Genomic DNA, 26940 nt, shown 5'->3' on the forward strand with positions numbered 1-26940 from the left:
GCCTAGAGAAAGGTTTCCCCTGGGACCGGGTCTCCAAAGTCACTTGAGAGCGAGGACACCTGGTCCCCTGATCGGCAGAGGTCCCGCAGCTCCATCCTCTGTGTGGCGGGGTAGGCGGAGGATGGGGTTGAATTCCTTCTCAACCAAGTCCCCCAGAGTCCCCCCAGGGCCGGGACCATTGAGTGGACGCGCCCTCATGCTCTGCTTTTCTTCTGGTCACTCAGGAAACTGTTCTTCCCAACGTTCTGTCTGTTGCCCCCCGACCCCAGAACAATCTCCAAGCCTGGCCTCAGCGGCACCAGCAGTGACCCTCGTGCCCGGGCTGCCTGACCTCATGTGGCCTCACTGTGATCCTCCCATGAGAATCACACGTTAGAGCAAAGATGGCATCGCTGAGACCAGAGAAACCAGTTCAAGGAGTGCCTAGACTGCAGACCAAACTCCAAACCCACCCCTCTCTGGAAAAGTCAGTGTCTGCTGCCTTCCAGAGGCTCACGACAAACTGATTCGTGGTCACCTCTGCCTGACGGGGGCCCGACGCACGGGCCCTGAGGGTCTCATTCAAATCTAGCGCCAGAACAGCAAGAAAACAACTGAAATGGGTGCACCGAAGGGGTTCAGGCAGCATCTTGCAGAAATCTAATTAACATGTGCACCTAGCTAGGAGGGCCCTGGCTTGAAAAAGGTCAAGTTTCTTGAAGACTCTATTTGCCAATATAATTTAATTGTTAAGACGAATACCCTAACATTTAATTAGGGTGCCAGTGTGAAAAAATTAAAATGAGATTACAATTAAATGCTAATTAAACAGAAGATGGAATGTGGTGAAGATTTTACAGCCCTGATAATTTGCATATCTTATTAGCAAGCAGTAAGCCCGCTGACACCAGAACACAAACTCAGGCGCTTGGTGCTTTTCTGGGGGCCTTTCCTAGCTGTGGCCTCGGCCAAGCCCAGCGGGCGAACTGAACCCACGGAGGGCTCGTCACTGCCTCAAAGTCCTCCCAGCGCGGGCAGTCTGAGGGGTATGGCAGTCAGAGCCCTGGGGCTCCGACACCTTGGGGAGCTGCACTGTCTCCCGGCCCCGGAAATCAACTCTTCAGGAGCCCAATGTCACTGTGCGCCCCTCTAAAGAGGCACGGATGAGTGTGAAACCTCTTGCCGTTCCCTCGTCCAGGGCTGCCGTTTCAACGCCACCTCCTCTGAGAGCCCTTCCCTGATCACCTGACGCACAGAGCGCCAACTGCCCAGGGAGCCCCTTCCTATCCCATTCTCCTGCCTCACCTCCCAGCCTTTGAATTCTGCTGACTAACTGGTGTCCTTGTGGTGCTTGTTTCACATCCTCTCCCTGCCACACCTGTCCTGTTCTCTGCTGCCTTCTCAGTGAATGGTGACTGGCACATAGTAGGTACTCAGTAAACGGGCTGAGCGAATGAACGAAAGGGCGTCTGATGAATCTGAGGCCAGCAGCCGACTCTTGGTAGTGCTTTTCAAATGCCCACCAACAGGGCGAGACACTCTGTAGATATACCCAGAGCTGAAACCCCCATGCACACGGACGTCAACCAAGCAGCACACAGCCTCTGGTGTGCAGGGTTCAAAGCTTAAGGACCAGGGTGCGGCCCACGCTGGAGTTGGAGAGACCAGAGGGCCAAGTCACACCAGCAGGGGAGCAGAGACCCTGACCCAGGGACAGGCTTGGCACCGAGGACTCAGAGCAAGAAGGGATCGCGGGCTCGACTCGGCCAGGGAGACTCAGGACAGAGAGAGAGAGAGACGAGTTTGGTCTCAAGACAGTTCTAAGTTTCGTCCTGGGTCGCTGAGGGAACAGGTGGCAGACGGGACACCAGGGGCCTCTGGGGCAGAGGACTCACGGAGGCACAATAGGGTGGCACTGTCACCGTGGTGCCAGGCAACACTTAAAGGATGCTGTGTGCCCAGTACCAGCAGTTCTTGGGTTAATTTATAATCAGTCCCCGTACCAGCTCTGAGGTGGGAGCTGCCGTCATCCCCATTTTACTGCTGAAAAACCTGGGACTCCGTTGAAAGAATCTACACAAGGTCCCCTATGTTGGAAGTGGCAAAGGAACCCAGGCCAAGACCAGCCCCCGGCCCCTCTGCCCCTTTTAGCTACAGGGCTCACCATCAATTTCCTCAATTCCCTTGAGTTAACCCAAGTCAAATCAGGTGGCTTCCCCAAGGGCTGTATATGCAAATCAGATGCAGGCTTTTGCAAGTGGCAACTGCCCTCCAAGCTGAGCTGCAGGGTGTCCCACGCCAGACCCCTGCCCTCTCCGCTGCTGCTGCGGTAAGCAGGGCACTCTTCTCTGCTGGCACATGGGAGGACCCTGCCGGGACACTGCCCCCGTGCCAAAGGGGGCCGGCCTGCTTCATCCTTTAGGTCTCAGTCCAGCCCACATCGGTTCTGGGAAGCCTTCCCCAATCCCAGGCTGGGTTCTGGGTTTCCTCTGAACCCCACAGCCCCGGGGTGGAATCTCCTGGTATCCTGCCACGTCTGCCCATAAGGTGATCCGGTGAGGCCTGGCCCAGCACCGGGCTGGAGCGCAGCAGCGCACACAGGGCCTGGCGCACGCTAGGCGCTAACACAGGCTGAAGGACTCCAGGGCCCCCTGTGGGCCTGCACCACCTTCCTGGGCTGCAGCCTGGGCTACCGCCGGGCTCGCTGCCTTTCCGGGGAGCCTCTGTACTCCCCCGTCAAACCTACCCACAAATACGGCAACTCGCTGTAAACCAAATATCTGTTTTGAGTTGCCAGAGGTTAGGCTCGAAAAAAAGGCTCAATTATTCTCCTAATATGTCTGTAAATTATTTATGAAAACTAAATAAAGAATAAAATGGACACTGATGAACTGGAGGCCTTGCTGTGGCAAGAAAGTTAGAAGCTGGGAAACCAGCAATTTTCTAAGAATGTGAATGTTTACTATTTTTCTCTCTTTTGGCAGAAATGGACAAATTGTCGTTAAAGGCCTGTTGCCTAGCAACCAAGTTCTGCTGCGCTGCTTAGGAGACGTTAATTGTAGCTTCTTCAAACAGTAGGAAGACTGTTTAAAGGTCTAAAATTCTAATTTAATAACCAACCTGAGTGCCAGACATGCCAACGTAACTCTGGAGGGAGCAGAAGACCCCGCTCTGCCTCGAAGTAAGGACACTGTTCATGGCCTTGCCCTTCACAACCATCGAAGTCTATCTAGCTTCTGCCCCTCTCTCTCCAGGGAGAACCAAAAGCAGCCTGTGCCTGAGAAGGTCATTGGAGTCTGACATGACCTCCAAAAGCAAATAAAGACAATGACAACAGGCAGCTTTCGCCGTGCCATGCAATGAGTCCTCGTAAGCCACAAGACTTGTGGATATTCCAGAGTATTTCATCCGTGCCATGCAATGAGTCCTCGTATATGACCACAAGACTTGTGGATATTCCAGAGTATTTCATCCTGGGACGTTGGATCTGCTTCCTTTTCTCCAGGGTGAATTACCGTATCATAGTATATTTCAGGAAGTTTAGCTACTTGAGGAAAGGCTCCAGCACTTACCACGATTACTAAATATGACTGTTTGTGTTTAATGCCCATCTCCCCTAATAGTCGAGCTGAGAGGCAGAGACGCCACGTGTATCCTGTTTACCATGACGCCTGTTTGTGGCACGGAGCCAGGTACCCCGCAGGTGTTCAAGAAATGCTTGTGGTATGAGGGAGAGAATGACCGAATGAGCCTCCAGGTTTGGCTGAAGTCTGACTCGACTCTGAAACTTCCTGTCCTGCCTGACGAGGGCCTGGGCTGGCCCAGAAGATCCTTCAGTGGGCTTCAGGAGCTGGTCTTGGTCACTGTTCCAAAACCAGGGAAAACGGAGCCCCAATGCAAAGCTGGGAGTGGACACCCCCCGCCCCCGCCGTCCCACCCTCCTGGGGATGTTTGAGGGTCTGTCCTGAAAAGTCTAGTGAAATTCCTACCAGATACCTCATTTTAACACGTTTTTTCCTTTGAGCACCTCATCTCACTAGAAACAATGGGTAGCAGCAAGAAGTAACTGGTGGCAGGGCAAGTGCCATGCTGCGTGCCTTGTGTGCGTGATCTCACCTAACGCACATCGCCCCCGCCCCGCCCCCGCAGACACAGACTGAGGCTCGCAGAGGCTGAACCGCCGGCTTGGCGGCCGCACTGTCCTAGCTACCTGCAAAGCAGCCACATAGTCGTTCCTTTAGAAAACGTCTTTCCTGGGCTGGAACCTGATAATGAGTACCTCAGCCAAGAGCAAAGTTAAGATACTTAAAAATTAGGCCTAAAACACCAGAGAAAGAAAGGCTCAGTCTCATCCAAGCTACCACATTTGGTCACACGCTAAAAACACACAGACACAAATACACATACTCTCTCTCTCCACATCTCTTTCACAAGGATAACAGCACTTCCTGCTCTTAAAGAGAATTTATTACACACATTTCTTTTGCAAGACAAGTCCCAGAGGCCAGGAGGCCTTTCCAGCTGGCGGGCGCAGCACTGTTTCCGACTCTATGAGACCCAGAGGAAGGCAGCGGGAGGCTCGGTGAGCAGGCACTTAGCTCGGCAGACGGGCGCTCTGCTCACCCGCGCCTGCTCCCGGGCAGCGCGGGGACTATGGCCAGGAACAGGGCTCGAAACCCCAGGGGCGAGCCCAGAACCTTTCTGGGGATTCTCACGTTTTCTCTCTCAAGTTTGTGGATACTTGGCATGTCAGCACAACATACGGCATCATTGTTTTAATTGGTTACGTCCCACATCTGGACGCCAACTCTGCTCCTCCAGGGAGGCATCTCGCTGATGCCGTGGCTGTGCGCCCCGACACCATCGGGCCACTCCTATCTTCCCCCAAGCCGAAGCGTCTCATTTTACAATGGGTCACGCTGATGACCTGTATCCTCAGCCTTCACTCGCCGAACTTGCTCCAACACTGGGTCTAGGGGCACCTCAGTGTGGGCAGAGGCTGTCCACATGGATCACCTCTTTCTCGCTTGCCCTGTCCCCAGGTGCAAGAGGCTGAGCATGGGTGAACCTGCAAAGAGGTCCCATTCCCTCATTCAGACATATATTAGTTTGTCACCAGGGCCTACGAAGGAGCTGAAGAGACACTTCTCCAAAGAGGACATAGAGATGGCCAATAAACATATGAAAAGATGCTCAATGTCACTAATCATCAGAGAAATGCAAATGAAAACCACAATGAGATGTCACCTCACACCTGTCAGAACGGCTGTCATCAACAAATCAACAAACAACAAGCGCTGGCCAGGATGTGCAGAAAAGGGGAGCCATTCTGCACTGTTGATGGGAACGCAGGCTGGCACAGCCGCTGTGGAAAGCAGCACGGAGATACCTCAAAAGAGCAAAAAATGGAACTGCCTTTGACCCAGCTATCCCACTTCCGGGAATATGTCCGAAGGAACCCAAAGCAGTCATTCGAAAGAACATAAGCACCCCGATGTTCATTGCAGTGCTATTTACAGCCACCAACATACGGAAGCAGCCCGAGTGTCCATCAGTAAATGAGTGGATAAAACAACTATGGGACATTTACATAATGGAATTCTACTCGGCTGTAAAAAAGGAAAAAATTTTACCCTTTGTGACAGTATAGACAGATCTGGAGAACATTATGGCAAGTGAAATAAGCCCGTCGGAGAAAGACAAGAGCCATGTGATTTCACTCGTATGTGGAATGTAATGAACAAGCTGAACAAACGAGCAAAACAGAGACAGACTCATAGATGGGGAGCAGGCTGGCGGCTCTGCGCAGGGTGGGAAGGGGGTTTGGGGGTGGAGGGATTGAGCCAAAAGGAAAAAGGACTCATGCACACGGACAACAGTGTGGTGACTGCAGGGGGTGGGAGGACAGGGGATAAAAGAGGGTAAAATGCTAATGGAAAAAATACAATTATATATATAAATATATATATAATAAATCAATTTTTTTTTAAATCTAAAAACTAAGGAGCTGATAGTTGGATCCCAGCTCCCACCCACCCTGTTCTGGGACCACCCAGGCCTCTGTCCCAGGAGGCCAGCGTCACCTCCGCTCACTCCTGGATGCTCCCTCCCCAGGCTCCACAGGCCTCAGGAAAAGACTGTCACATCGACAGACCAGAACCTCCACGCAGGGTGCAGGGTAGGACTCTACCGACGGTAACGCGGGGCCCAGAGAGAAACAATTACTTGCCCGAGGTCACAGGTTCCTCAGTGGCCAAGCTGCCTGCACCCCTCCTAACAGACACTTTCCTGTGTGAGCACCTGCATCCTGCTGGCAGCCCGAGGACACACTCCCCGGGGACAGGGCCTGCAACCTCGGCCCCAGCGCCAGGCGGGGTCTGCCAGATGCCCCTGCGCGTGTGCTAAGTTTAAGCAGTATCAGCGGCTCTTGGGTCCTGAAGATCCATGGCCCTGCCCACTGGCTGAGTTCTGAGGATCTGACTTCTAGAAACACGGCCTCCTTCCTACTTCACGACAGCCTCCCTGGAGGAAACCACCACTGCGTGGCCGGCCCCCCCAACCTGCTCTCTGCCCTGGCCTGAGGAAGACACTCACACAGCGGCCTCCAGGTCTCTTCCTGAACTGCCCTGCCAGGCGGAGGGCTTGGCAGCAATTGTCCATCCTGTAGCCGCCAACGGGGTGGGGGTGGGCTGGGGGGCTGCCCCGACCCACACTCCCTGCCTTTCCTTGGACCACTGCATCAGGCTAGAAGGCCTCTCCTCCTCCCTGCAACCTCTGGGTCTTCCAGGAAGGCCTGAGCCAGCCTGCCACTCCTGTCTTAGCAGGTTAAGGAGCAAGGCCTATGGCAGTCGTTCTTAACCCTGGCTTCTAGTGGGATGGCTTTTAAAAGGTCCATGGGCCAAAAGTACCTGGGCCCCACTCCAGACCACTTAGGTCAGAATCCCTGGGGGTGCGGTAGGAGTGGGGGTGGTCCGTAATCTCCCTCAGATGCAGAGAGCTGCGATCCACAGAGCGTCGTTAAGCACCAATGACAGCGGTGCCATTTGGTGAGAGAGCTCAAGCCAGAAGCCGAGGGCCTCAGCACGGTTTTTACACTCACACCACCTCCCCAGGGCCAGGCTAATGACCCCTTTTCCTCTTTCAGGGCTGGCCTGGCCGAGCAATAGACCTCAGCGTTGTTGGGACGCTGCGGGCAGGCAGAGCAGAGGAAGGCAGCTGCCCGTGTCCCCGGGGTCAGCCTCAGACTAGGCGGACTCCCATCCAAAATCCTAACCCGGGTTCCCAGGCCCCCCGGGGCCTGTCCCCCCAAGCGCCCAGGCCAGCGGCCTGCACTCCCCTTTCACTCTAGCTGAGGAAGACCACCCACTGGGTAAAGGTGGCTGAGACGCTGGGCCTCAAGGCCTCAGCCCTGTCCAGGGTCCTGACTCCTGGTCTGAGCACTTTGTCCCGCCCTGGGGCACCTCACGCTGGTATGGAGGGCCCCCCTTGATCTGCACCCTTGGGGTGCGCTGGGAAGGGTGGGCCTTGGCAGGTCACTGCAGGGGCAGCCCCTCAGGTCTCAAGGAAACCCAGCGCCAGCCCTTCCCATAGCTGCGGACTTCACAGTGAGCTGGCGGTGCTGCTACGCTAAGTACTTCTCATCCTCAGACACCCGGCCCCATCACCGTCCCCATTCAGGGAGGAGGGACGAAGTGAACTGTGAAGCCACCAGGGAGGGAGGGGTCCCGCACCACCCACATCACTTTGCAAACATTCCAGCTGGGAACCTGGGCCAGACTAGGAGCAGGCCCTGTGACCAGCCTGACAGCCACCCCACAGGTAGCCTTCTTACTCTCGGGACAGGGCAGGTGGGGCTCCCGGACCCCCTCTCGCCGGGACCCCCGGGCCCAGCAGGCTAGAAAGGCCCTCCTCTCCACACCGCTCCCGGAAAGAGAAGGCTACAGCCCAGTGAGATTTAGTGCGAATGTTTCCTGCCGCCAAATCCTCGCTTTCATCTCCGCCTTCTCGTGAGCCAAATAATTTGGAAGCTTTCATTGACGGGTTCCCTCTCCGCCCCGAGATAGCTTGGAATTTATGGTGGCGATGGCTCAGCCTCCTCACTTAGGGGACGAGGGAAACCCCGAAGGCTGCTCTCCAGCCTGCTGTGGGAGGGAAGCTTGTCCTTGGCCACCGTTCAAGGCGGGGAGGCCTTCCTCAGCCCTCCTGGAGCCGGGGACCTGAGGGCGGGAGCCTCCTCTCGGGCCTTGCAGCCCCCGGGAGGCTCCTGTGCGCGAACGCAGGGCCGCGTGTGGCCAGTCCCCAGCGGGGCCCGGCACTAACACCCTTACGATGGCTTGACTCTATTTTTAGGTGGAGAAAGGTTCAAAGGCTCTGAGCTGGAAAACCCAAGAGGCAGGGGAATTTTCAGCCCCATGCAAATCATTCTTTCTCCTTGACATGCATTCACACCTGTTTCCTCCCAGCCACCAGCCCGTCCTGGGCGTCCGTGGCAGCTCAGCCCCTGGGATCTCTGCCCCGACAGCCGGCCCCTCCTCCTACCGGTGCTGGAGGGAGGACAGAGCTCCCCGGGACTTCTCCGCCTTTCTCCAGCCTGCACTGCCACAGAAAGCAGTGGGCAGGTTCTTTTTCTCCAGTATGGGAATGACATCCCTGCCTCCCAGGACCAGCAAGGCGCAGAAAGGTAGCTATTGTTTTACTAATGCAACCATAACTATAGGGACACCCCTGCAGGTCACCAGGTGGGGGGCAGAAGGGAGAGGGGGAGAGTGGAGTTGAGGAGGGGTCCCAGGGGCTCCCGGGCCCTCCCACTCTGGCCCCTACTTCCAGTGCACCTGGGTGCTCCTCATCCACCTGACCCCGACGGAGCGGGGTTAGTGCAGGAGGACACTGCGCCTCAAGAACAGAACCCTCCCGCCGGCTTTCTTTTCAGTCTTAACTGCATTCCTGAAGGTAGTTCCTTCCATTCCCACACCTCCTCCACGGGTCCAAGGGGGGACAATAGGTTGGGGGATGGGTGTGGGAAGCATCAGGTCTCAAAGACTCCCCACTCCCCACAGAGAGTCCTAGGGTACCCGGCTCCTGGAGGCGGGGAGTCCTTTTTCATATGCAAGGGTCTGTGCAAGACCCCCCAGGGGCTGGCTACTGACCTCTGCACCAGGACCTCTCTACCCAGTGGCGAGGGCGGGGAGAGGAGGGCCCAGGCTCAGAACAGATACCTCCCCACAGCCCAAGCCAAGGGTCTTCCCACCCTGGGCACTGTTCGCCCCCAAAACTTCACGTCTTGGCTACCTAACTTTGGGATCCTCAGTGTCCTTATTATAACAGGACTGAGGACTCTGGGCTACCTTTAAGGATTAAAAAACTGAAGTGTCCAGCCCAGTGCCTGGCTACTCTGTAGGCTGCAAAGCAGTGTCTCTCCTAAAGACCAGATTCAAAACCCACACCTGCTCAGAGACCCCACGCTCCTGTGGCCGCTCCTGTGCCCAGCCGGAGGCACTGCAGACCTAGGCAGAGGCACGAGAACCAAGGACGCAATCCGCCCTCCACCCCCAAAGCTCTTTGCGGCAGCTCCTGAGGCCAGACACCTCCACCTGCCACAGGGCACAGTGAGGAAGGCATAAAATGCCAACGCGCGTGGGCCGGGCCTCATAGGGAGCGGATAACTGGGTGACGCTGAGGACCCACCCTTCACCCCTCGACCAGCAATCCTGTCACCCTTGCTCAGCCTCCAAAGAGTCCTGACTCCTCCTGCTTCTTATTCCACTGCTACCGCTGGGCTCTAAGCCACCATCATTGAACTTCTGGTCAGCTGCAGAAGAACCCTTCCTGCGTCCACCCGTGTCCCCGGCAAACCCTTCTCCTCCCAGCAGCCAGCGAGACCTTTCGTTAAAACACCAGACTATGTCATTACCCTGCCGATGATCCTGGAAAGGCTTCTTCTCTTGCTCCAATCAATAAAAACATCTTTACAACCTACAAGGCTAAGAGACCAGGCACCACGCCCCCATTCATTCCACTCAGCCACACTGGCCTGGCGCGGCGACGGCTGTGCCCTCTGCCAGGAGTGCTTCCCCCGCTCGTCCACAGAGCTTGCCGCTCTCCCCAGGTCTCTGACCCTGGGGCCTCCCTGCCCCCGCTGCGCCTTCCTCTAGGACACTGCTCACCACCCACCTCTGAGGGCTTCTTCTCGTTCTGCCGGGGCCAGCCCGGCTTGGTGCTGCTCGGCAGTTTGGAGCATCTTGAGGCAGATGTAGTGTGACCTGCAGGGAGAACACAGTCCATTAGGGGCCCCGGGAAGGCCAGGAGCACCACCCACCCACCCTCAAGGACAGGAAGCTTGTCACCTCCGTGAGCCCCTGGCAGCCTGTCCCTGCCCTGAGCCTCTCCAATGATCTATGAGGGCGTGACCTCTCTTCCACTCACCAACCAGAAAGAGCTTGGGAAATAAAAGGCAGTGACCAGGACTCAGTATGAGCTTACTGTGTGACCCATGACAAGCCCCTTGCCCTCTCGGGTCCCCTGCTTCCTCCTGGGCGTGATGTCCGATGGGTAGGCAGGGGCCGGGTGGAGCAGCAGACCCACAGGCCAGGCTTGAGCCCTGGCTCCGCCAGCTACGAGCTCATCACCGCAGGCAAGTAACTTAATTTCTCTGAGCCTCAGTTTGCTCTTCTATAAAATGGGTGGCAAGAGACTGACCAGCTGTCTTCAAAGGGTTGCTGTGAGAATTAGATGACGTCATGCCCACAGGCGCAGCACGCAGTGCAACATCAGCTATTATTATGAGGGCCTAGGGCCCCGCTGCACGACAGGGCTGTGGCCTCCATCCGGTCAAAGGGGCTGCAGCCACCGGTGGGCACACTGGGGGGGGAGGGGGCTACTGAGAAAAGAATGCATCAGCCTGGCCTAAATCCAACGTGGCTACAGAGATCCGCAGCCCAGACACCCACCCCCTGCAGGTGCTCAGCCCTCAGGGGTTCCTCCGCGTGCAGTAAAGCTGAGAGGATGCTGTTCCTCTTGGCTCTGCTGAGCCAGGCCACAGGCGGTGTGGTCACAGCCACAAAGGGCTGGATACTGTGATCTCCTGCCACAGGGAGGAAGGGCTGGCCAGGTTAGATGCCAGAGCCAAGCTCAACCAACAGACCCCGAAGGACAGTGAACAAGACGGCGGGGGAGGGAGGGGGGGGCGCAGAGGGAATGGGACCAAACCTGCCACCCTCGTGCACCTGCCTCAGGCTCTAGTGGGGAGGAGTGCATCTTGGGAGCCCTAAGGGTCTTTCGAGATCTCCTTAATCCCAGGTGCTCACCATGAATGTGAACAAACTAAGGTCTAGAGCGGCTGGGCTCCAGGCCCCGCCTCCCTGACCCTGTAGCCTTTCCTCAGCCTGGGCTTCCACCAGCCTCCACCGCTAGGAGGGATCCTCCTGGCAGCGTGTCTCTCCTACACAGGGCAGCGCGGGACTCCTCACTCCAACTCGCTGCGCCGGCCCAGGCTCCTGAGCTGCCTGCTACTACGAGACAAAAGCTCTCACTTTACACCCCTCCAAAACTTCAGAAGAGGGAGCCCTATTTTCTCCTTGACAACGACCCCCACCCCCAGACATCCCAATGACACCCTCAGTGCATACACTAGTCTACCTCTGAGGCCCTATTACTGAGATCTCGTGAAGGTCCGACTCCTTCATTCATTTCTTCAGCAAACATTCACTGAACACGCGTGATGCGCCAGATCGGGCCTAGGGATGAGGAGTGAGCAAGACACGGCCCGTCTGAACAAGGACCTTACCAGTTGTTAGGTGGTCACCCTTATTGGGTAATAACAACAGAGCCAGATTTTCTGTGGACAGTGTAGGAACCTCCTCAGGGCCCTGACTCGACCGGAGGGCCCCAGGGAGAGCACGTGCTCCTGGCAGCCGGAGCCCCCTGAGGCGGAGTCCTGGGGGGAGCAGATCAGCCCAAACGGGTGGGGCTGAGACCCTCAGGGCAGAGGGGGCGGAGTGCCGAGGGCAGCGAGGGCCCCAGGGCGGTGTGGGCACTTCCTCGGGAGTAGAGGGACCTGGTCCTATTTACGCCTTCATCACCACTGAGACCGTGAGCGCCTCTCCCCATGTGGGCCTGTGGGCCCAGGGACTGTTCATGGGCTTTCCCCGGAGGAGCCCCAAACGGCAGGCCTTACTGTCAGTGGTGTCAGAGTTGTCGCTGCTGATAGAATATTTTCGCCTCTTCTCTTCCATCTGTAATAAAAGGCAGGTCGCGTTATACTCACAGGCGGCTTGGGAAATCCTCAGTCCCCGCCAAAATCACCGGAAACCTACCTCCCCACACTCAGCCTGCTGTAGCAGAAGGATGAGAGCAGGGCCCTGCCCAGCCGGCCCCACCGCCTGCCCACCCACCTGGGGTGGGCTAGGGGAGGGGAGAGGACGCTGCATCTCCCATCTCCTGGGCCCAGTGCCTCAGAGGAGCCAGAGTCTAAGACGACGACGGGATGCCCAGCCCCGCCCAGCCCAGCCCCGGCTTCCCCTCGAGGAAATCCAGGGAATCCACCCCCATCCCAGCGCGGCAGCTGGTGCCTCGCTAGGTGCCCAGGACGGGAGGGCAGAGGAAACAGGATGGATTCTTCCAGGAGGGCCATGCTGTCTGAGTTGAAGGATAAGCCATCCCAGGGAGCACTGAGGACACATCCTGAAAGGGGACGACCAGGAGGGTGGTAATGGGGGTGGGGACAGGGAGGCTCCAAGCTGGGTCCCTGAGGCACACCAGGACCAGGGGTGACTGGTCACGGGCGCCCTCCCTCCCCCAGCACCCTTCTCCAGGAAAAAGTACAAACCAACTTTATCGCGACTGCAGCATTTAACTTCAGAGTAAGAAGGGCGGCTCTCCCACGCTCAGCTCATTCCTCCCGCCACAGGATCCCAGCTACCTCCCGTTTCTAACAACCTGGTGAGTTGTGAGCTATCAGCTTCATTCACCGGGGAGGCTCAATGCCTTGTCTTGCGAGCAACTGGCTGAACTCAGGGCTGAATCCACTTGGCCTGATCCCTAAGCCTCCGCGGAGCTGCTCTCATCTGATCCTGCCTATTGAAAGTGCTTTCCTTCCTGCTATTTCCTCTAATCACACAGAGACGTGGGGGCAGAGGCTGTTCCTGTCCCGCTTGGAGGGGAGCCCACTGAGTGGCTTGTTAACCGGCCCTGGGTCTCACAGCTCGTCAGTGGCGGAGTCCTAATGTGAGAGCAGATCTGGGTCTCGGGCCCAGAGCACTTTCCACCCTGTTCCTGTTTGTCTGGAACCTGGGCTGCCGCACTGCTCACGGCAAACAACAAGGAGCTGGTGTTAGCAGGGAAACGTCCCACTGCCCAGCTCAGCTGCAGGCCTACCAAGCTCCCGGCCCCGCCTATGATCCTATCTGCTACCTGCCAACACCCCAAGTCTGTCCATGCCAGGCCTGGGGTTCCCCTTCTCCTCCTGCAGCCCTGCAGCTCTCTGAGCTGACCAGGGGGGCCCGCCTGCCTCAGACTAGATCCGAGCCAGGAGCTTCTCGCCACCTGTGTCCCCCCAACAGCGAGATCAGGATGACAGGAAGGTTCTCGTGGGCTGCTTACGGCCCAGCTCTGAAGGTACAGGCAAGGGCTCTGCAGAAGGGATGGAGGTACGGAGGGATGCCCGGTGATATGAGCTGCAGGGACAGCGGGGAGGCGGGAACAACAGACTGTGCCCGGGGAGGGGGTCACCATGGCACACAGGGACCTTACTAAGCCCTCAGAACAGACCTTGGTACAGGTGGGCATGACGGCTGCTTCCCTTTCGCATATGAGGAAAACAAAGCAAAGAGGTGAAGAGGCTTGCCCAAGACTGCATGGCTTTTAAGAAACCTATCTGGACCTGGCTGGTGTGGCTCGGCGGATTGCGTGCCGGTCTGCTAACCGAAGGGTCGCCGGTTCAATCCCCAGTCAGGGCACATGCCTGGGTTTCAGGCCAGGTCCCTGGTCGGGGGGTGGGGAGGTATGTGAGAGGCAGCTGGTTGATGTGTCTCTCACACATCGATGTTTCTCTCCCTCTCCTTCTCCCTCCCTTCCCCCTCTCTGAAAATAAGTAAATAAATAAAATCTTTAAAAAGAAATCTACCTGATTTGAGAGGCTGCACGCTCTACCTCCAGCCCTCCCTGACTCGGTGCAGCGGAGCGCGAGCAGGCGGTGATGCTCTACTGCCCACAGCCACTCGCCCTCGCTGTCCTCTGGGGTCTGAGAATGACTTGAAACAAAGCCCTGACTTTAACCTACATCTTGCCAAGAGAACTCCCTACCCTGCTGGTTGGGTAAAAGTCTGGGAGAGGCGCTACCAACGCTCCCACCTGCTTCTCCCTGCAGTGGGCTGTCCAGCAATTGCATTTCTCTTCATTTCTAGCGAAGAGGGCACTTCCAAGGCAGGCTCTCACAGCGCGTAAAAGCCACACCCCTCGCCAGCCCAGGGACCATGGGAAAGACACACCTCCCCGAGGACACACACTGGATCTGGATTTTTACATAAATCTCCTGAACTTAAAATGTTGGCAACTGATTCAGAACTTTAAAAACACTTTGAGAGGGCCAAACTAAACACATCTTTGGGCCAGAATCAGCTGGTGAGAATAAATGACAGCAGCATAAAGCCCTCAGCGCAGTGGTTGGCTCTCCACATAGGTGTCGGTTATTAATACCATGGCAGCCTTGGGCGAGCTAGAGACCTCCTACTCGTGCCCCCCTGGGGGGGCTCCTCCGAGGGAGCAGCGACACTGTACAGTAAGGAAGGTCCTCTGTGACAGGACCCCTGACTGCCATCACCCTTCCCATAATGCTGTTTCTTGCTGCCCGGGACCTGCCAGCGTGCAGACCTGCACCCTCCACATCCCTGGCCAGTTCCCCGTCCACCCTGCCCTCTGCGGAACGGCCCAGAGTCCTCCAGGGCAGGGTGTTATGAAGGGAGCGGATCTGGTGGTGGCCTGATTGATATAATAACTGGGCTTCCGAGGAAAGTCACTGTCGGTGCGTGAAGCTTCTCGCCTTTGAACCAAGTCTGTTCCAACGGCCTCCCTGCCTCGGGTGAGCCTCCAGTCAGCGGCTAATGAAGCCCCACATGAGGCCTGGGCTCCCCTGCGGGACAGCCCTTTGCCCCATGAACCCCCACCCCGTCCATCCTAGCAAGGGGGACAGGGAGGACTCCTTCACCAAAGCTGACGTCCGAGACTGCAAATATAGGCGGGGGGTGGGGATGCTGAGATTTGGTCTTAGCCTCTGCCTGAGTCCTCCCTCTCCACGGGCCCCTCCAACTTCTCCCCAAGCAAGGTCTGCTCTGGGGGAACACCTCAGGGTCACAAGGCGCTTTCCTCCCACCCACAAAGGAGACTCGAGGAATGAAAGGGTCCCTTTCCCTTCCCCTTGCACCTCCCACACTGTCCCCAGCACGGAGACACAGAGAGGAAACCCTCCTTTGGGAGTGTGGGAGTCAGAGGGTTGCCCCAGTGGAGCAGCAGCACCATACCCTCCCTGCGTGTCCTCTACCCTACAGCCAACCATGGGCAAGTCCAGTGGGCTCTCCCTCCAGAACACACCAGGAACCCACCCACCTTTCCCCTCATTCCTGCTGCCACCAAACGGGTCCGAGCCCTCTCCTAGCTTGCCTGGACCCCTCATTTGTCTCCCAGCACCTACTACCCCTCCCTCACAATCCAGGATCCATAGCAGCCAGAACGATCTTTAAAGAGTATAAATCAGATCATGCCATGCCCCTATTTAACACCTTTCGCAGGCTTCCTCTGACCAGGAGACCGTCCCTCCCTGATGTGGCCCTCGCCTACCTTCACAGGTCCACGCGGACCGGCAGCCCATCCCCTCTGCTTTCCAGCTACACCTGCCTCCCTTCGCTTCTGGCACAAGCCTAACGGCCCCTGCCCTGAGTCCGCCTCTGTGCCCTCTGCCTGCGGCGGTCTCCGCAGCCTGTGCATGTCTGTCTTCCCATTTTTCAGGCTTCAGCTCAAATGTCATGGGGTCTATGCAGAGTGACCATTACTCAACATCTTCAGAGCATCCAGCACAACCTGTTTGCTCATCTACTTGTTGAACCTCCTTCTCCGGATGTGAGGTCCAGGAGAGCGAGCCCCCCTGGATGCCGGCCGGAGCCCCAGCGCCCCCCTCGCACGGCACCCAGCACAGAACAGGGGCCCGATACATGCAGAGTGCTGAGCATGTTCTTGTCCCCTCCCTCTAGAAGTGTGGGGACCACACGGCCCAGCTGGCCTGCCTGCAGCTCACAGGAACAAACACCCTGGCCCCAGATTTCGCCCTGTTTTCACAGCCCTCTTCCCCATCTTAACCTCACACATTTTCCAGGACTCTTTATTTGGTTGGGCTCTTGGCTAATGATCAATGTCAACTCAGTAATAGGGCAGCAATTTGGTGGCAGATGTTTTCTTGGCAGCCCTAGTCACTGGTCTTAGTGGGGGCCTCAGGTCTGGACTTGAAACACCAATGCCCAGTGCCAGCCCCCTTTAAAGACCTCTCTGCAAATAAACTCAAATAAACACCCTGGGCCTCCATTAACGCCCTTCCAGCTGACCCTGGGAACAGTGGGCCTTTCAGGCCTGCTACTGCAGCCGCTCCCTGGGCAGTTAAAACGCCCCAACCTGGCCTCCGGCCTCTCCTCTCTGGGGGCCACCAGGCCTGCCCTGACCGCCACCACACACAGCAGGACTTCGTCTTCCTCCTTAAAAAAAGGGGAGTGGGGGAGGCTTTCAGGCAGGCAATTTACCATTCCAGACACAATCTTTCAAAGAGAAACAAAAACTCTCCCTGTCTGAGGCAGACCACTAAGGCGTGTGTGTAATAAGATGCTAATACAATTTAATGATATTTCGGCTGGAAAACCTGTCCTCAGAGCCTCCTTGTGTCGGCAAGGCCAGACATTCAGAAAACAAGACCTGCTACTCTTAAATGGCTTTAAACAGGGGTCAGAGCCCCACTCTTTCCTATCTCTCATTAACTTTAATGCCTTCTCGGGGACAGTAATTGCCGTTACAGAAATGATTTTGTGCACACAGATCCTCAGACTGGCTTCTCCAGGCACCGGGAAGCCTGAGCTCTCCTCCGACGCCCATCGTGGCCCACCTGCGATTCCAAGGGCCCCGGAGTGCACCCAGCTCCCCTAGAACATGCTGCCCGCACCCACCCGCCAGGCCCAGTGCTGGGGACGTACCAAGGGGATCCTGGGAGAATGAAAGGGGCTTTGTCTACTTTGTCCTTCAGCACCTCTCACCCTACCCTCCACCTCAGAGAGGGCAAAGCTCAGTCCGCTCGCTCCCACAGGCGGCTGCCCACTGGCACCTGCAGCGTCCTTCTGATCCCTTCTTCAAGGGAAGGGGGTTGGCTCTTCGGCCAAGCCTAAAGGGGAGAGATCAAAGGTCAAAGCTGCATTTGGACCCTCTCCAGGTCGTTAATAATAATAGTTAGAATGACTAATGCTAATCAAGTGCTTACCACATGCCTGGTTTGGGGTTTAGTCTTCTTTATGGTAAGTACTATTATGACTCCCATTTGTAGATGAAGAAACCGAGGCCCAGAATCATTGTCACACTGGCCACTGCGCGGCCAGCGTTCGAACCCCTGTGGCCTGGCTCCACGTGGTGCACCTCACCCCGCTGGGCGACCGTGCACGGGCCTGCTACTCCTAAGTGCGGCTGCTGCTTGGATTCCTATGGATTGTCTGAGACCGTTCCTGGATTCCTAAGCTTTGAGCCACATGGGAAGGGTTCTACGTGGAGGACTGGGAAAGCCAGGTACTCCCCTCCTCACAGCCCTGACCTGGCCTTCTCTCAGAGAGCCTGCAGGGAGATGCGTGAGGTCCACGCAGAGCCTGCTGGGTGAACTGGGACGAACGTGGACTGGAAGCCTCTGACATGGGTCTTGGGTATCAGACAACCACCACACTGCTAACTGAAACATCGGTTAACCAGAACACCCTGCCCCCAACCTCAAGGATGTGGAAGTCAGCGTCAAAGGCCTAACCTCCGCTCTGGGGTGCACCTGGGGGGTGGGGACCAGCAGTCCCCCCTCACCTGTCATAAAAGCTAAGTGAGATTTCTGACAGCCTCTTCGATCAGTGTTACTGGCTGTTTAGCCAAGCAATTCAGGGAAAGGAACAGCAGGTTGGATGGAAGTGCTCTGGAAACATTTGCTGCATCTCAAGCCCAAACAACTTTATCCTTAAACACTTCATCTCCAAAAGTGCCGGGGAGACCCTTGGCCAAACAGTCTCAAATCCAACATTCCCTGCAAGTCCTGCCGCCTGGGGCGAGGACTTCCCTCTGCGAGGCATTTGCTGTGGAACCAAATGCTTTTCCACTCTAAACAACAGCCAACAGCACTTGGGACAACTAAGAGGGCTCCAGATCAAACAAACATCCCTTTTTTTTCTACCATGCAAACTTTCTCAATAAATTATTCGCCCACTTCGGATCAAAGCCTGTTTTTGCAGCCTGTGACCTAAAAAGCAAATAGCATCTCTTAAACATGAAAGCCCTCCTCCCTGCCTGGGTTGGCTTTATTACTCATTCCTTCCCCTTACAGTTATTCTGTTGTTATTTTCCTCCTCTGCTTGCGGGTCCCAACCTGCCCCAGGAAGATGGGACAGAAGGGATGGTGCCTTCACTTGGGGCCCTGAGGTGAGAGAGGAAGTCAGGGTAGGGGACAAGCCAGCACCCTGAGAACCCAGGAAACGGGGCCAGGCCTGGTTGGCAGCTCCCTGTCAGGTCCTTTTGCCAAATGTCCTACTGGGAATTTTACCAGTGAAGGGAGTTAATGCCACCCCGGGAAGAGGGGCCAGGTGGCCCTACCACGACCAGGGCCCAAGACTCATTTTGCAAACAGAACCTTGAAGGGGACCTCCTGACAGCTTGCCTGGGCTCAAAGCTCAGGGATCCTCCTCTTCCAACAAAGGTAAGAGGGAAAGCCAGGCATGCCTACTCAGCCCTTCCCCACCCCTTTGGCAATGCTGAGTGCAAATATGATGCCTCCTGATGACCCCCATGCAAACCCAGCCTCTGGGTGAAACTTGGCCTCAGATTCCTGCAAATGAGCAGGGGAGGGGTGGGGGGTGTATGCTAAGTGCAGGGAGAAGGTTTGGAAATCTGCAGAGACCAGAGTTTCCGGCTGCAGCGTGCCCTTGGCACTGGGCAGAGGGAAACATGGCTTTCCCTCCCGCCCCCCCAGCCCTGGGCACCAGACTTGCAGCTAAGACGGTAAAAAAAAGAAAAGAAAAAGAAAAAAAAAAAGTCAAGTGCCCCGGCGGGTGGCAGAGGCTACGGGGTTGAAGGGGGGGCGGGGGAAAGGATGGCACGCGCCTCCAGCCTGCCCCTGGAGGCAGTCCGCGGGACCGCAGGATGGAGGCGCGCCGGCGTGATTCCGACCGCGGGAGCCGGGAGGAGGAGCCGGAGGTGGCTGCGGGGGGCTCCGGCCCAGGCCAAGGAAGGGCAAGAGGCGGTTCGGGCCGGGGGCAGCGCCGGGAGATGGACTGGACTCCCGGGGAGGGGGAAGGGGTTTAGGTGAAGCGGGTAAGGGCCCTGCGCCCCATGGGGGGTGGGCAGCTGTGTATGATAGGGAACTGGGTGTGTGTTTTCGGGGGTGTTCTGGGCCTCTGGAAGGTACAGTGAAGCCTTCCTGCCTGCTTCAGACATCTCCATCTTCTGATATTACAGCTACTAATGGCCAGGCTGACCCCCTCTCATCCCTTGGGCTGGAGAAGAGGGTGTGTTAGGGCCTAGGGATGGGCGGGAAGGGACCGGAGGGAGCCACAAGTCTGCACACAGGCGGGAGGAGGCGGGCGGGAGCCGCTCCGCAGGCGCAGGCGAGTGGGTGGGAAGGAGGGAGGGAGAGAGGAAGAGAGGAAGGAGGTGAGGCCGGGAAGATGCCACTGCCGGGGGCGGGGCCGGGCCGGGGATCCGGGAGAGGGACTGCAGCGGTGCTTGGTGGGGGCGGGGGCTGCAGTGTCACTCAGTTGGGGGTCGGGTGTATAAGTCCAGGCTGGGGCCGCCACTTGCCTACGTCTTCCCGGTACCACCCAGGGCGCAGGGGCGGAGGCGGAGGGCCAGGGACTGCAGAACCATCCCCGGAGCGGGACGCGAACCGGCTGAGTTGGGAGAAGGTAAACAAGGGCCACGCCCCCTGCCGTCGCCCCGCGGGCGCGCACCCGCCGCTCCGGCCGCCGCGGGTACATTTCCACTCTCTCAGCGCTTCTCCCCCGCCGGACTCCCGCGCAGCCCTGGAGGGGGGAGCTGCCCCTGACCCAGCCCGCACCCCCCGCGCCGGGGCTGCGCACCCTACATACTTACCTGGAAAGGGCGTCCCCCACCCTTACAAAAAACTGTTTAATGTGTGCAGAGCCTCCGCGCCCGGGAGCTGAGCATGCTGCCCCCGCGTGCAGCGCCCGCGTGCACCCAGCCCGGAGAGGGGGCGACAGGGCGGAGGCGGTGGCCCCCGGAAGGTGTCTGGGACCCGGCCGGCTGCACGTGAGCCCAGTGCGGGTCATGTGCACCGGCTCAGCCCGGTTCGGCGCCCGGACGTGCTGCGTATCAACAAAATGAAACTCGGGGCGACAGGAGGGCAGTTAGCTCCGGTTCCTCCGAACCCTCGTCCCTGGCCGTGCGACCTCCCTGCTCAGCACTGGTCTCTCGCCGCAGCCCCTCTGCCCGGCTGGAGCCGCGGGGCAAGTTGCAGCCCCGGCGCGCCCCCGCCCTCCCGCGCCCCCTTGCCGGCCCGGGGGCGCTTTGCCGCAGTCATTAATAAAGAAGGTCGCCAAACTCACCCTTCCAAAAGTTGTTGTTGCATGCGCCCCTCTCAGCTTCCCCGCAATGTACTCTTTAAAACACGACTGACCAACATGCGCAATCTCTCTCCTGTGCTGTGCATCCCCCCTCCCCCCGCGCGCTGGCTTCCTAGAACAGGCAGCCAGCAGGAGAGAGAGGGAGCGAGCGAGCGAGAGAGAGAGCGAGAGAGAGAGAGAGCGAGCGAGGAGCGCTGGCAGATCTGTTGCAAAAACACAAAATAACGCTGTGGAGATGCGCAGGGCCCATCGCCGGGGGCTGGATCTTACCTTGCTCCGTGGTGCCCTTCCGAGGGGCGCTGCCCTCGGCTACGCGCCGCGGCGGGGGCCGGCGCGGGAAGGATGCTCCCGAAATCCGGAGCTCCTGGGGCCGGCGCGGGCGGGCGGGGGGCGCGCATCCATCCGGGGTCGCGGCGAGGGAGGCGGCGGGGCCCGCAGCGTCCCCGCTCCCGCACCCCTGCCGGGGACGGTTCAGCCCACGGGACCCAAGCCCTTGCCACCTAGGAGTGGGCGCAAAGTAACTCCATGGACGCTACTCACCCTCCCCCCCCAAAATAGCCTCCAACTGCGATGGCCGCGGTCGGCACCATTCACCAACCCCCTGTGTATGTTTCTGTTTCTTTTTAAACCAAGACTTCCTTGTGATCTCTTTAGAAAAAAAAAAAAATGTGTTGGGGTGGGGGTGGGGGCAGGCGGGAGGAGCAAGGGAGGGGGAGTAGCCACTTTTTTCTTATTCAGTCGGATCTCCACTCCTGACACCCCCCGCCTCGGTCGCCCGCCCCCCTTCTCTGCGCCCAGTTGTTTGGCTACAGCAGCGGGTCCAGGTAGCGTTGCAGGCCTCGGGAGGGAGGGTGCCCTGCCGGGCCGCCCGCCCGGCTGCACCTCGAGCCCGGACTTCCCACGGGCTCTGGGGCGCCCCCAGACCGCCCTGTCCCCAGGGCCGGGCCCGAGCGGCGGCTGCGCCCGTGCAAGTCCCATCAGGTCTGCTCACACTTCACACACTCACACACATACCCCGCCCCTCCACTCTCTCACTCACACTTTCTGCTCACACCCCGCCCCCTTCTCGCCTCAGACCCGGGCGGCGCCCCCCGCAACCTTAAAAAAAAAAAAAAAAGCAAGCTTATACTTAAAAAAATCTTTTGGCGCCATATTAATGACGTACTTAAAATTTGCCATTTTTTCCCTGCGTCAAAAAGACGTTTCTTTGCAAATAGCCTGAAGGCGACACTCGCGGAGGGAATGAGGTTTGCACTGAGCACCCGCCTCCCAGGGCTCTAGCCCTGGAAGACCCTCGCCCTAGGCCCTGCTCCTGAATCGCTGGTTTAAAAATGCGAATCAAATAAATCGCGTGGCGTTTTACAGCGCCAGAAGTGAGAAGAAAGTGCTGGCGGGAGCGGAGGGGAGGGGCGCGCGCGAGTCTGGGGGAGGGGGCGCGGCACTCCTCCCCGACCCACAGCAGCTGGAAACTAACATCCCGGGCAGGGGGAACTTGAAATTGTGGGCGACCTCAAGAAAGGAGGGGCGGTCCATAGAGGGGGTCCCTCTCGGGTTCATCGCCCCCTCCTCCCGCCCGGGTGCCTCCTGGCACCCAGCTCTGCCCCGCATTTCCGGGGGGTGGGAACGCAGTGATGGGTGGGTGGGTGGCTGGCTGCACGTCCTGGCCCCAGAGGAGCTTCCCCTTGATTGTCCTTCTCGCTCCCCCTAAAGGGTTAAAAACCGAGGGGCAACTTCCAAAGGCTGGCACTAGGCGAGGAAGCGGGGCGCCCCTCTCCCCACCCTTTGCCTCCTCGCCCCTCCTCCTCCGGCTCCACTTCCCGACTTGACCTTGTGGTGCACAAACAGTGTGCTCGGATCCTTGCAGTTTCTGGAAGAAGAGCTTGCGCTCGCCCAGCAGGCGGACTGTGGGGCGGCTCGCGAGCGGTGGCGGGACCTTGGGTCTGTTCCCAGAGCCGCGGGCCACACCCACTCAACCCGTTGTGCCCGCCGTGCTCACCTTCTCTCGAGGAAGGAGCAGGGCTGGCCTCCTGGATGGGGAGGAGTGAGAGGCAAGCCGCAGCCGTCTCCGGATGCTCCCGGCTGGGGAGGAGGTGGTCTGGTCTCAGGTGGGGTTTGCGGGGGGGAGGGGGACCTGGGAGCCTGGCCCAACATCTCCAAGCATCATTGCCAACTTTTTCTTCCCCCTACCTTTTGGCTGCCCCTCCAAGATGATCCAGGATTTTTTTTTCCTGCTCACGTTTGGCTTTGAATGCACATTGATTGAGTTATGAACTGGGCCAGGAACCGCCTTCCCTCTCCAAGACTGAGGGTTGTTTATTCTTTCATTCCCCTCCACCCCATTCCATGGGAAGATAAATATTCCATTTACATAAGGTGACATTTATGTCACAATTAAGAAGATTCCCGATGGGCTGTTGTGAACACATTTGCTTATAGGAGAAATAAATCTAATAATAAACAAACTCATAATAACACAAATCTTCTGACAGGGTTGATTGTGTACACGACAAAGAGGGACATGATGGATGCTGAAACAGCACTTTTTGCAACAAGAAAGAAATAGGAGCTCAAAGGAAGTCAGTGCAACATTTCTTTTCCATGGCCTTCACTCCCAAAGTCTGGGAAGGCTTGTCTGGCAAGATTGTACCGCCTCCCAGTTAGACCTGGCTCTTGCTCTCAGTGGTCAGTTGGTAGGATTTGCTCAACCCCAAGCTTGGTGCCTGGAGACAGGCGGCAGGCTTTGAGCATGTAACAAAATGGTTAAATGCCTGGGTTCTAATCGTGACCCTTCAGTTCAGAAGCTACTTGATGTGGACAAGGGAATTCCTCTCCCTCTCTCTTTTTCCTCTTCTGTGGAATGGAGTGGTGTCTGGGTTCCTAAGGCCGTGTGTGCACATATACACTTATGTATATGTGTATACGCACATGCTATATGTATAAAGCAAGGCCTGGCTCAGGGTGCACAGAGCACATTAGCACTTTCCCTGGTGCCCACATTTTGGAGGCATGAATGTGCCCTTGGCAAGCTCTTACCCCTGAAAAACTCAGGGTCAGTGGTTTGTCTTACCCTCTCTGAGAACAAACACATCTCCCAGTGTGGGCAAAAGGGAGAGGCAGGAGAAAAAACTGTGCTAGATGGTGGGCTTCATGGTCTAGGCCCAGTTGTCAGCCTCAGCCGCGCATCTGAGGTAGGAATGGAGGCACCAGTTTGCAGGGGCGCAGTCCAAGGAGACTACCCTGGTTAGGTCTGGTTGCAGAGGGTTTGCATGCAAGGAGAGGATGGGACAGGCTCCCTTTAGCCACCAGGGTCTCATGAACCTTGGCAAGCAGTGAAAATAGGACCTCGAAAGACGGAAGCAGGGTGGACGCCTGTCGACAGAGCACCTGCTCTGGGCTGGGCATTGTGCGAGCCATCCCATTTCACCCTCACAAAAACCCATCTCACCCGTTCAAGAGAGGCTTAGCAACCTACCAACAGCCACACAGCTACCAAGTCGGGTAGCAGAATTGTCACCTAGTCCAGCTGACCTTGAAACCTGTGTGTTTTCCATTTTACCACACTGCCAGAAATAAAAAAATATCAGTATTGTTAGTTTGATTGCAGATGGGGGCCTGCTGGCTGTGTGGGTAAGAAAGAATTCGATGGGCAGCGCTTTGCTCCTGAGGTGCTTCCCTGAGTTTGGGTATGACCCGTGTCCCATAAAAAGCCCTTGGAAGATACTTCTTGTTTAGGACTGGAAGCTCCATCAAAATCCTTGGCTTTCTACAGCTCTCTGCTACTGTTTAAGGTTAACCTTGGAAATGTTAGCAGAATGATAGCCATAAAGCTAATTATAACTCTTTAATGTTTATTAAAAGTCTCACAAATCATTAACTTTTTACAGAAAAAAAAATGAGAAGAAACATAGAGTTCTTAGAGATATAATCACTCTTTTTTTCCCCCAACAAATATTTATTGAGGGCTTCCTGTGTGCCAGGTATAATTTGTGTGCTGGGGACACAGCCCAAAGATGACAGACAAAAATGCCTACTCTCATGGAATCCACTTTCTAGTGGAAGGAGCTACACGATTTTTTAGAAAGTAAAAAAATATATATTATATTTGAAGGTAAGTGCCATGGAGAAATATTAAGTGGGAAGGAGTGATAAGGGAATGTGAGGATGCAATTTAAATGCAGACCTTGGGGAAGAGCTCACTGTGAAGGTGGCTTTTGAGTAAAAGGACGTGAAGGCGTAAGCTACGAGGGCTCCCAGGGGAAGAGCACTCCAAGCCCAGCGTTCCTAACCGGGAGTCCACACATGCCCCCTCCAGGGGTCTGTGGACAGAAGTCGGGGGGTTGTGATCATAGAAGGGAAAACACATGCATCTTTATTTTCACTAATGGGAATTCGGCACCTTCTCCAGCTGTAAGTGCAGGTAGCAAATCACAGTGATATTAGCAGCACCTGTGACATTGTTGCTAGTAGAAATCACAGATATTTTCATATCACATTATAGTTGTCGAAAAAACCTTAAAATACCATTATACTCGTCACTGTTTCAAAATGCTCCTAGCTCTTGTAATTTAATGAGTTAATAAGAAACACATATTGCTATGTTGCACATTTTAAAATATTTTGAGAGTCGTATTTCAATATAATTAGTTTCCTTTATTATTTATGTAAGTCATGTTTATGGGTTTGAAGATTCTATACTCAGAAGGAGTCCACAGACAACAGAGACTGCCAAAGGGGTCCACGGCCCAGGATGAGACGTCGAGAGCCACTGTGTCTACAGAGAGACCAGCAAGTGCAAACGCCCTGAGGCAAGAATATACTTCATGTGTACCAGACAGAGAGGAGTTGTATGCACCATTATTAGAAGTGTGGCTTTTTCTAGGAGTGGTATGGAGAGTTTTGAGCAGAAGAAAGGCATGCTCTGTCGCCAGATTTTACGGTTACACTGGTGCTGGATGGAGGACAGACTAAAGGAGGAAAAGGTGAAACAGGGAGACCAGTTGGGAGTCGCTGAAATCAGCCAGGGAAGATGTGATACTAACGTGAACTACAGCGGTAGCAGTGCAGGTAGTCAAATTCTGTATGTATTTTGAAGATAGAGAGATCTGATAGGATTTTTCGATGAGGTGTGAGAAAACCAGAAGTCAAGGATAAGGATGAGAGTTTTGCCTTGGGCAAAGATGGAGTTGTAATTGAGTGAGATGGGAGAAATTGTGGAAGAAGTAGGTTTTGGGGGAAGAAGGTAAGTGGCTCAGTGTTGGGCATTTAAGCTTGAGGTGCCTTTTAGACGTCTAAGTGTGGCCATCCTGTAGGCAACTAGAAATGGCAGCCTCAGCTCAGGGGCAAGGTCTGGACTGGAGACATCATTTGAGAGCAGTCAGCAGGGGGATGGTACTTAAAGATACACAGCTGGTTGAGGTCACTAAGGAAGTGAGAGTAGAAAGAGAAGCGGTCCAAGGATGGTACCCTTGGGCACTGCAAGGTGAGGAGGACTCAGCTGGATGTTGTTGAGAAAGAAGGATCCAGACATTTCTCCAAAAAGAGGTACAAATGACCAATAAGCACACAAAAAGATGCCCAACATTACTAATCATATGGAAATACAAATCAAAACTACAGTGAGGTGCCACCTCATACTCATTAGGATGGCTACAATTAAAAAAAAACCCACCAAAAACCCAGAATCAAGCAAGTGTTGGTGAGGATGTGGAGAAATTAGAACCCTTGTGTATTGTTGGTGGCAATGTAAAATAGAACAGCCATTCCTCAAAAAATTAAAAAATGGAATTACCCTACCCTCCAGCAATTCCATTTCTGGGTAATGGAATTACCCCAAAACTAAAAGCAGAGTCTTGAAGAGATATCTGTACACTCATATTCTCAGAAGCATTATTCACAATGGATAAAATGTGGGCGCATCCAGGTGTCCACTGATAGACGGATGGATAAGAAAATGTGGTAGATACACACAATGGAATATGATTCATCTTTGAAAAGGAAGGAAATTCCACAATATGCTACAGTACTGATGAACTTTGAAGTCTTATGTTACGTGAAATAAGTCAGTCACAAGAAGATGAATACTGTATGGATCCCCTTGTATGAGATATCTAGGGTGGTG

General features: G+C 56.0%; 1 protein-coding gene across 6 annotated transcripts in view; it reads right to left on the bottom strand.

Moving 5' to 3' along the window:
- The window catches only part of JADE2 (jade family PHD finger 2), a 50474-nt gene extending 27665 nt beyond the window's left edge, over positions 1–22809 (bottom strand). The window contains exons 1-4 of one of the 6 annotated variants that reach the window (XM_054568453.1): positions 21093–21318; positions 17202–17386; positions 12152–12209; positions 10150–10238 (exon numbers count right to left, since the gene is read on the bottom strand). In XM_054568453.1, the coding sequence (XP_054424428.1) occupies positions 10150–10238; positions 12152–12209 (147 nt within the window). In that variant the 5' untranslated portion in view covers positions 17202–17386; positions 21093–21318. Of the gene's footprint in view, positions 1–10149; positions 10239–12151; positions 12210–17201; positions 17387–17482; positions 17510–20804; positions 20939–21092; positions 21319–22649 lie in introns of those variants that run through there. The other 5 variants (XM_054568452.1, XM_054568454.1, XM_054568458.1 and 2 more) reach the window with 5 other exon arrangements.
- Between the last annotated feature and the right edge of the window lie 4131 nt (positions 22810–26940).

Source organism: Pteronotus mesoamericanus, unplaced genomic scaffold (assembly GCF_021234165.1).
Source record: "Pteronotus mesoamericanus isolate MK-2021 breed Mesoamerican mustached bat unplaced genomic scaffold, CSHL_Meso_final contig_2, whole genome shotgun sequence".
Taxonomy (NCBI): Eukaryota; Metazoa; Chordata; class Mammalia; order Chiroptera; family Mormoopidae; genus Pteronotus; species Pteronotus mesoamericanus.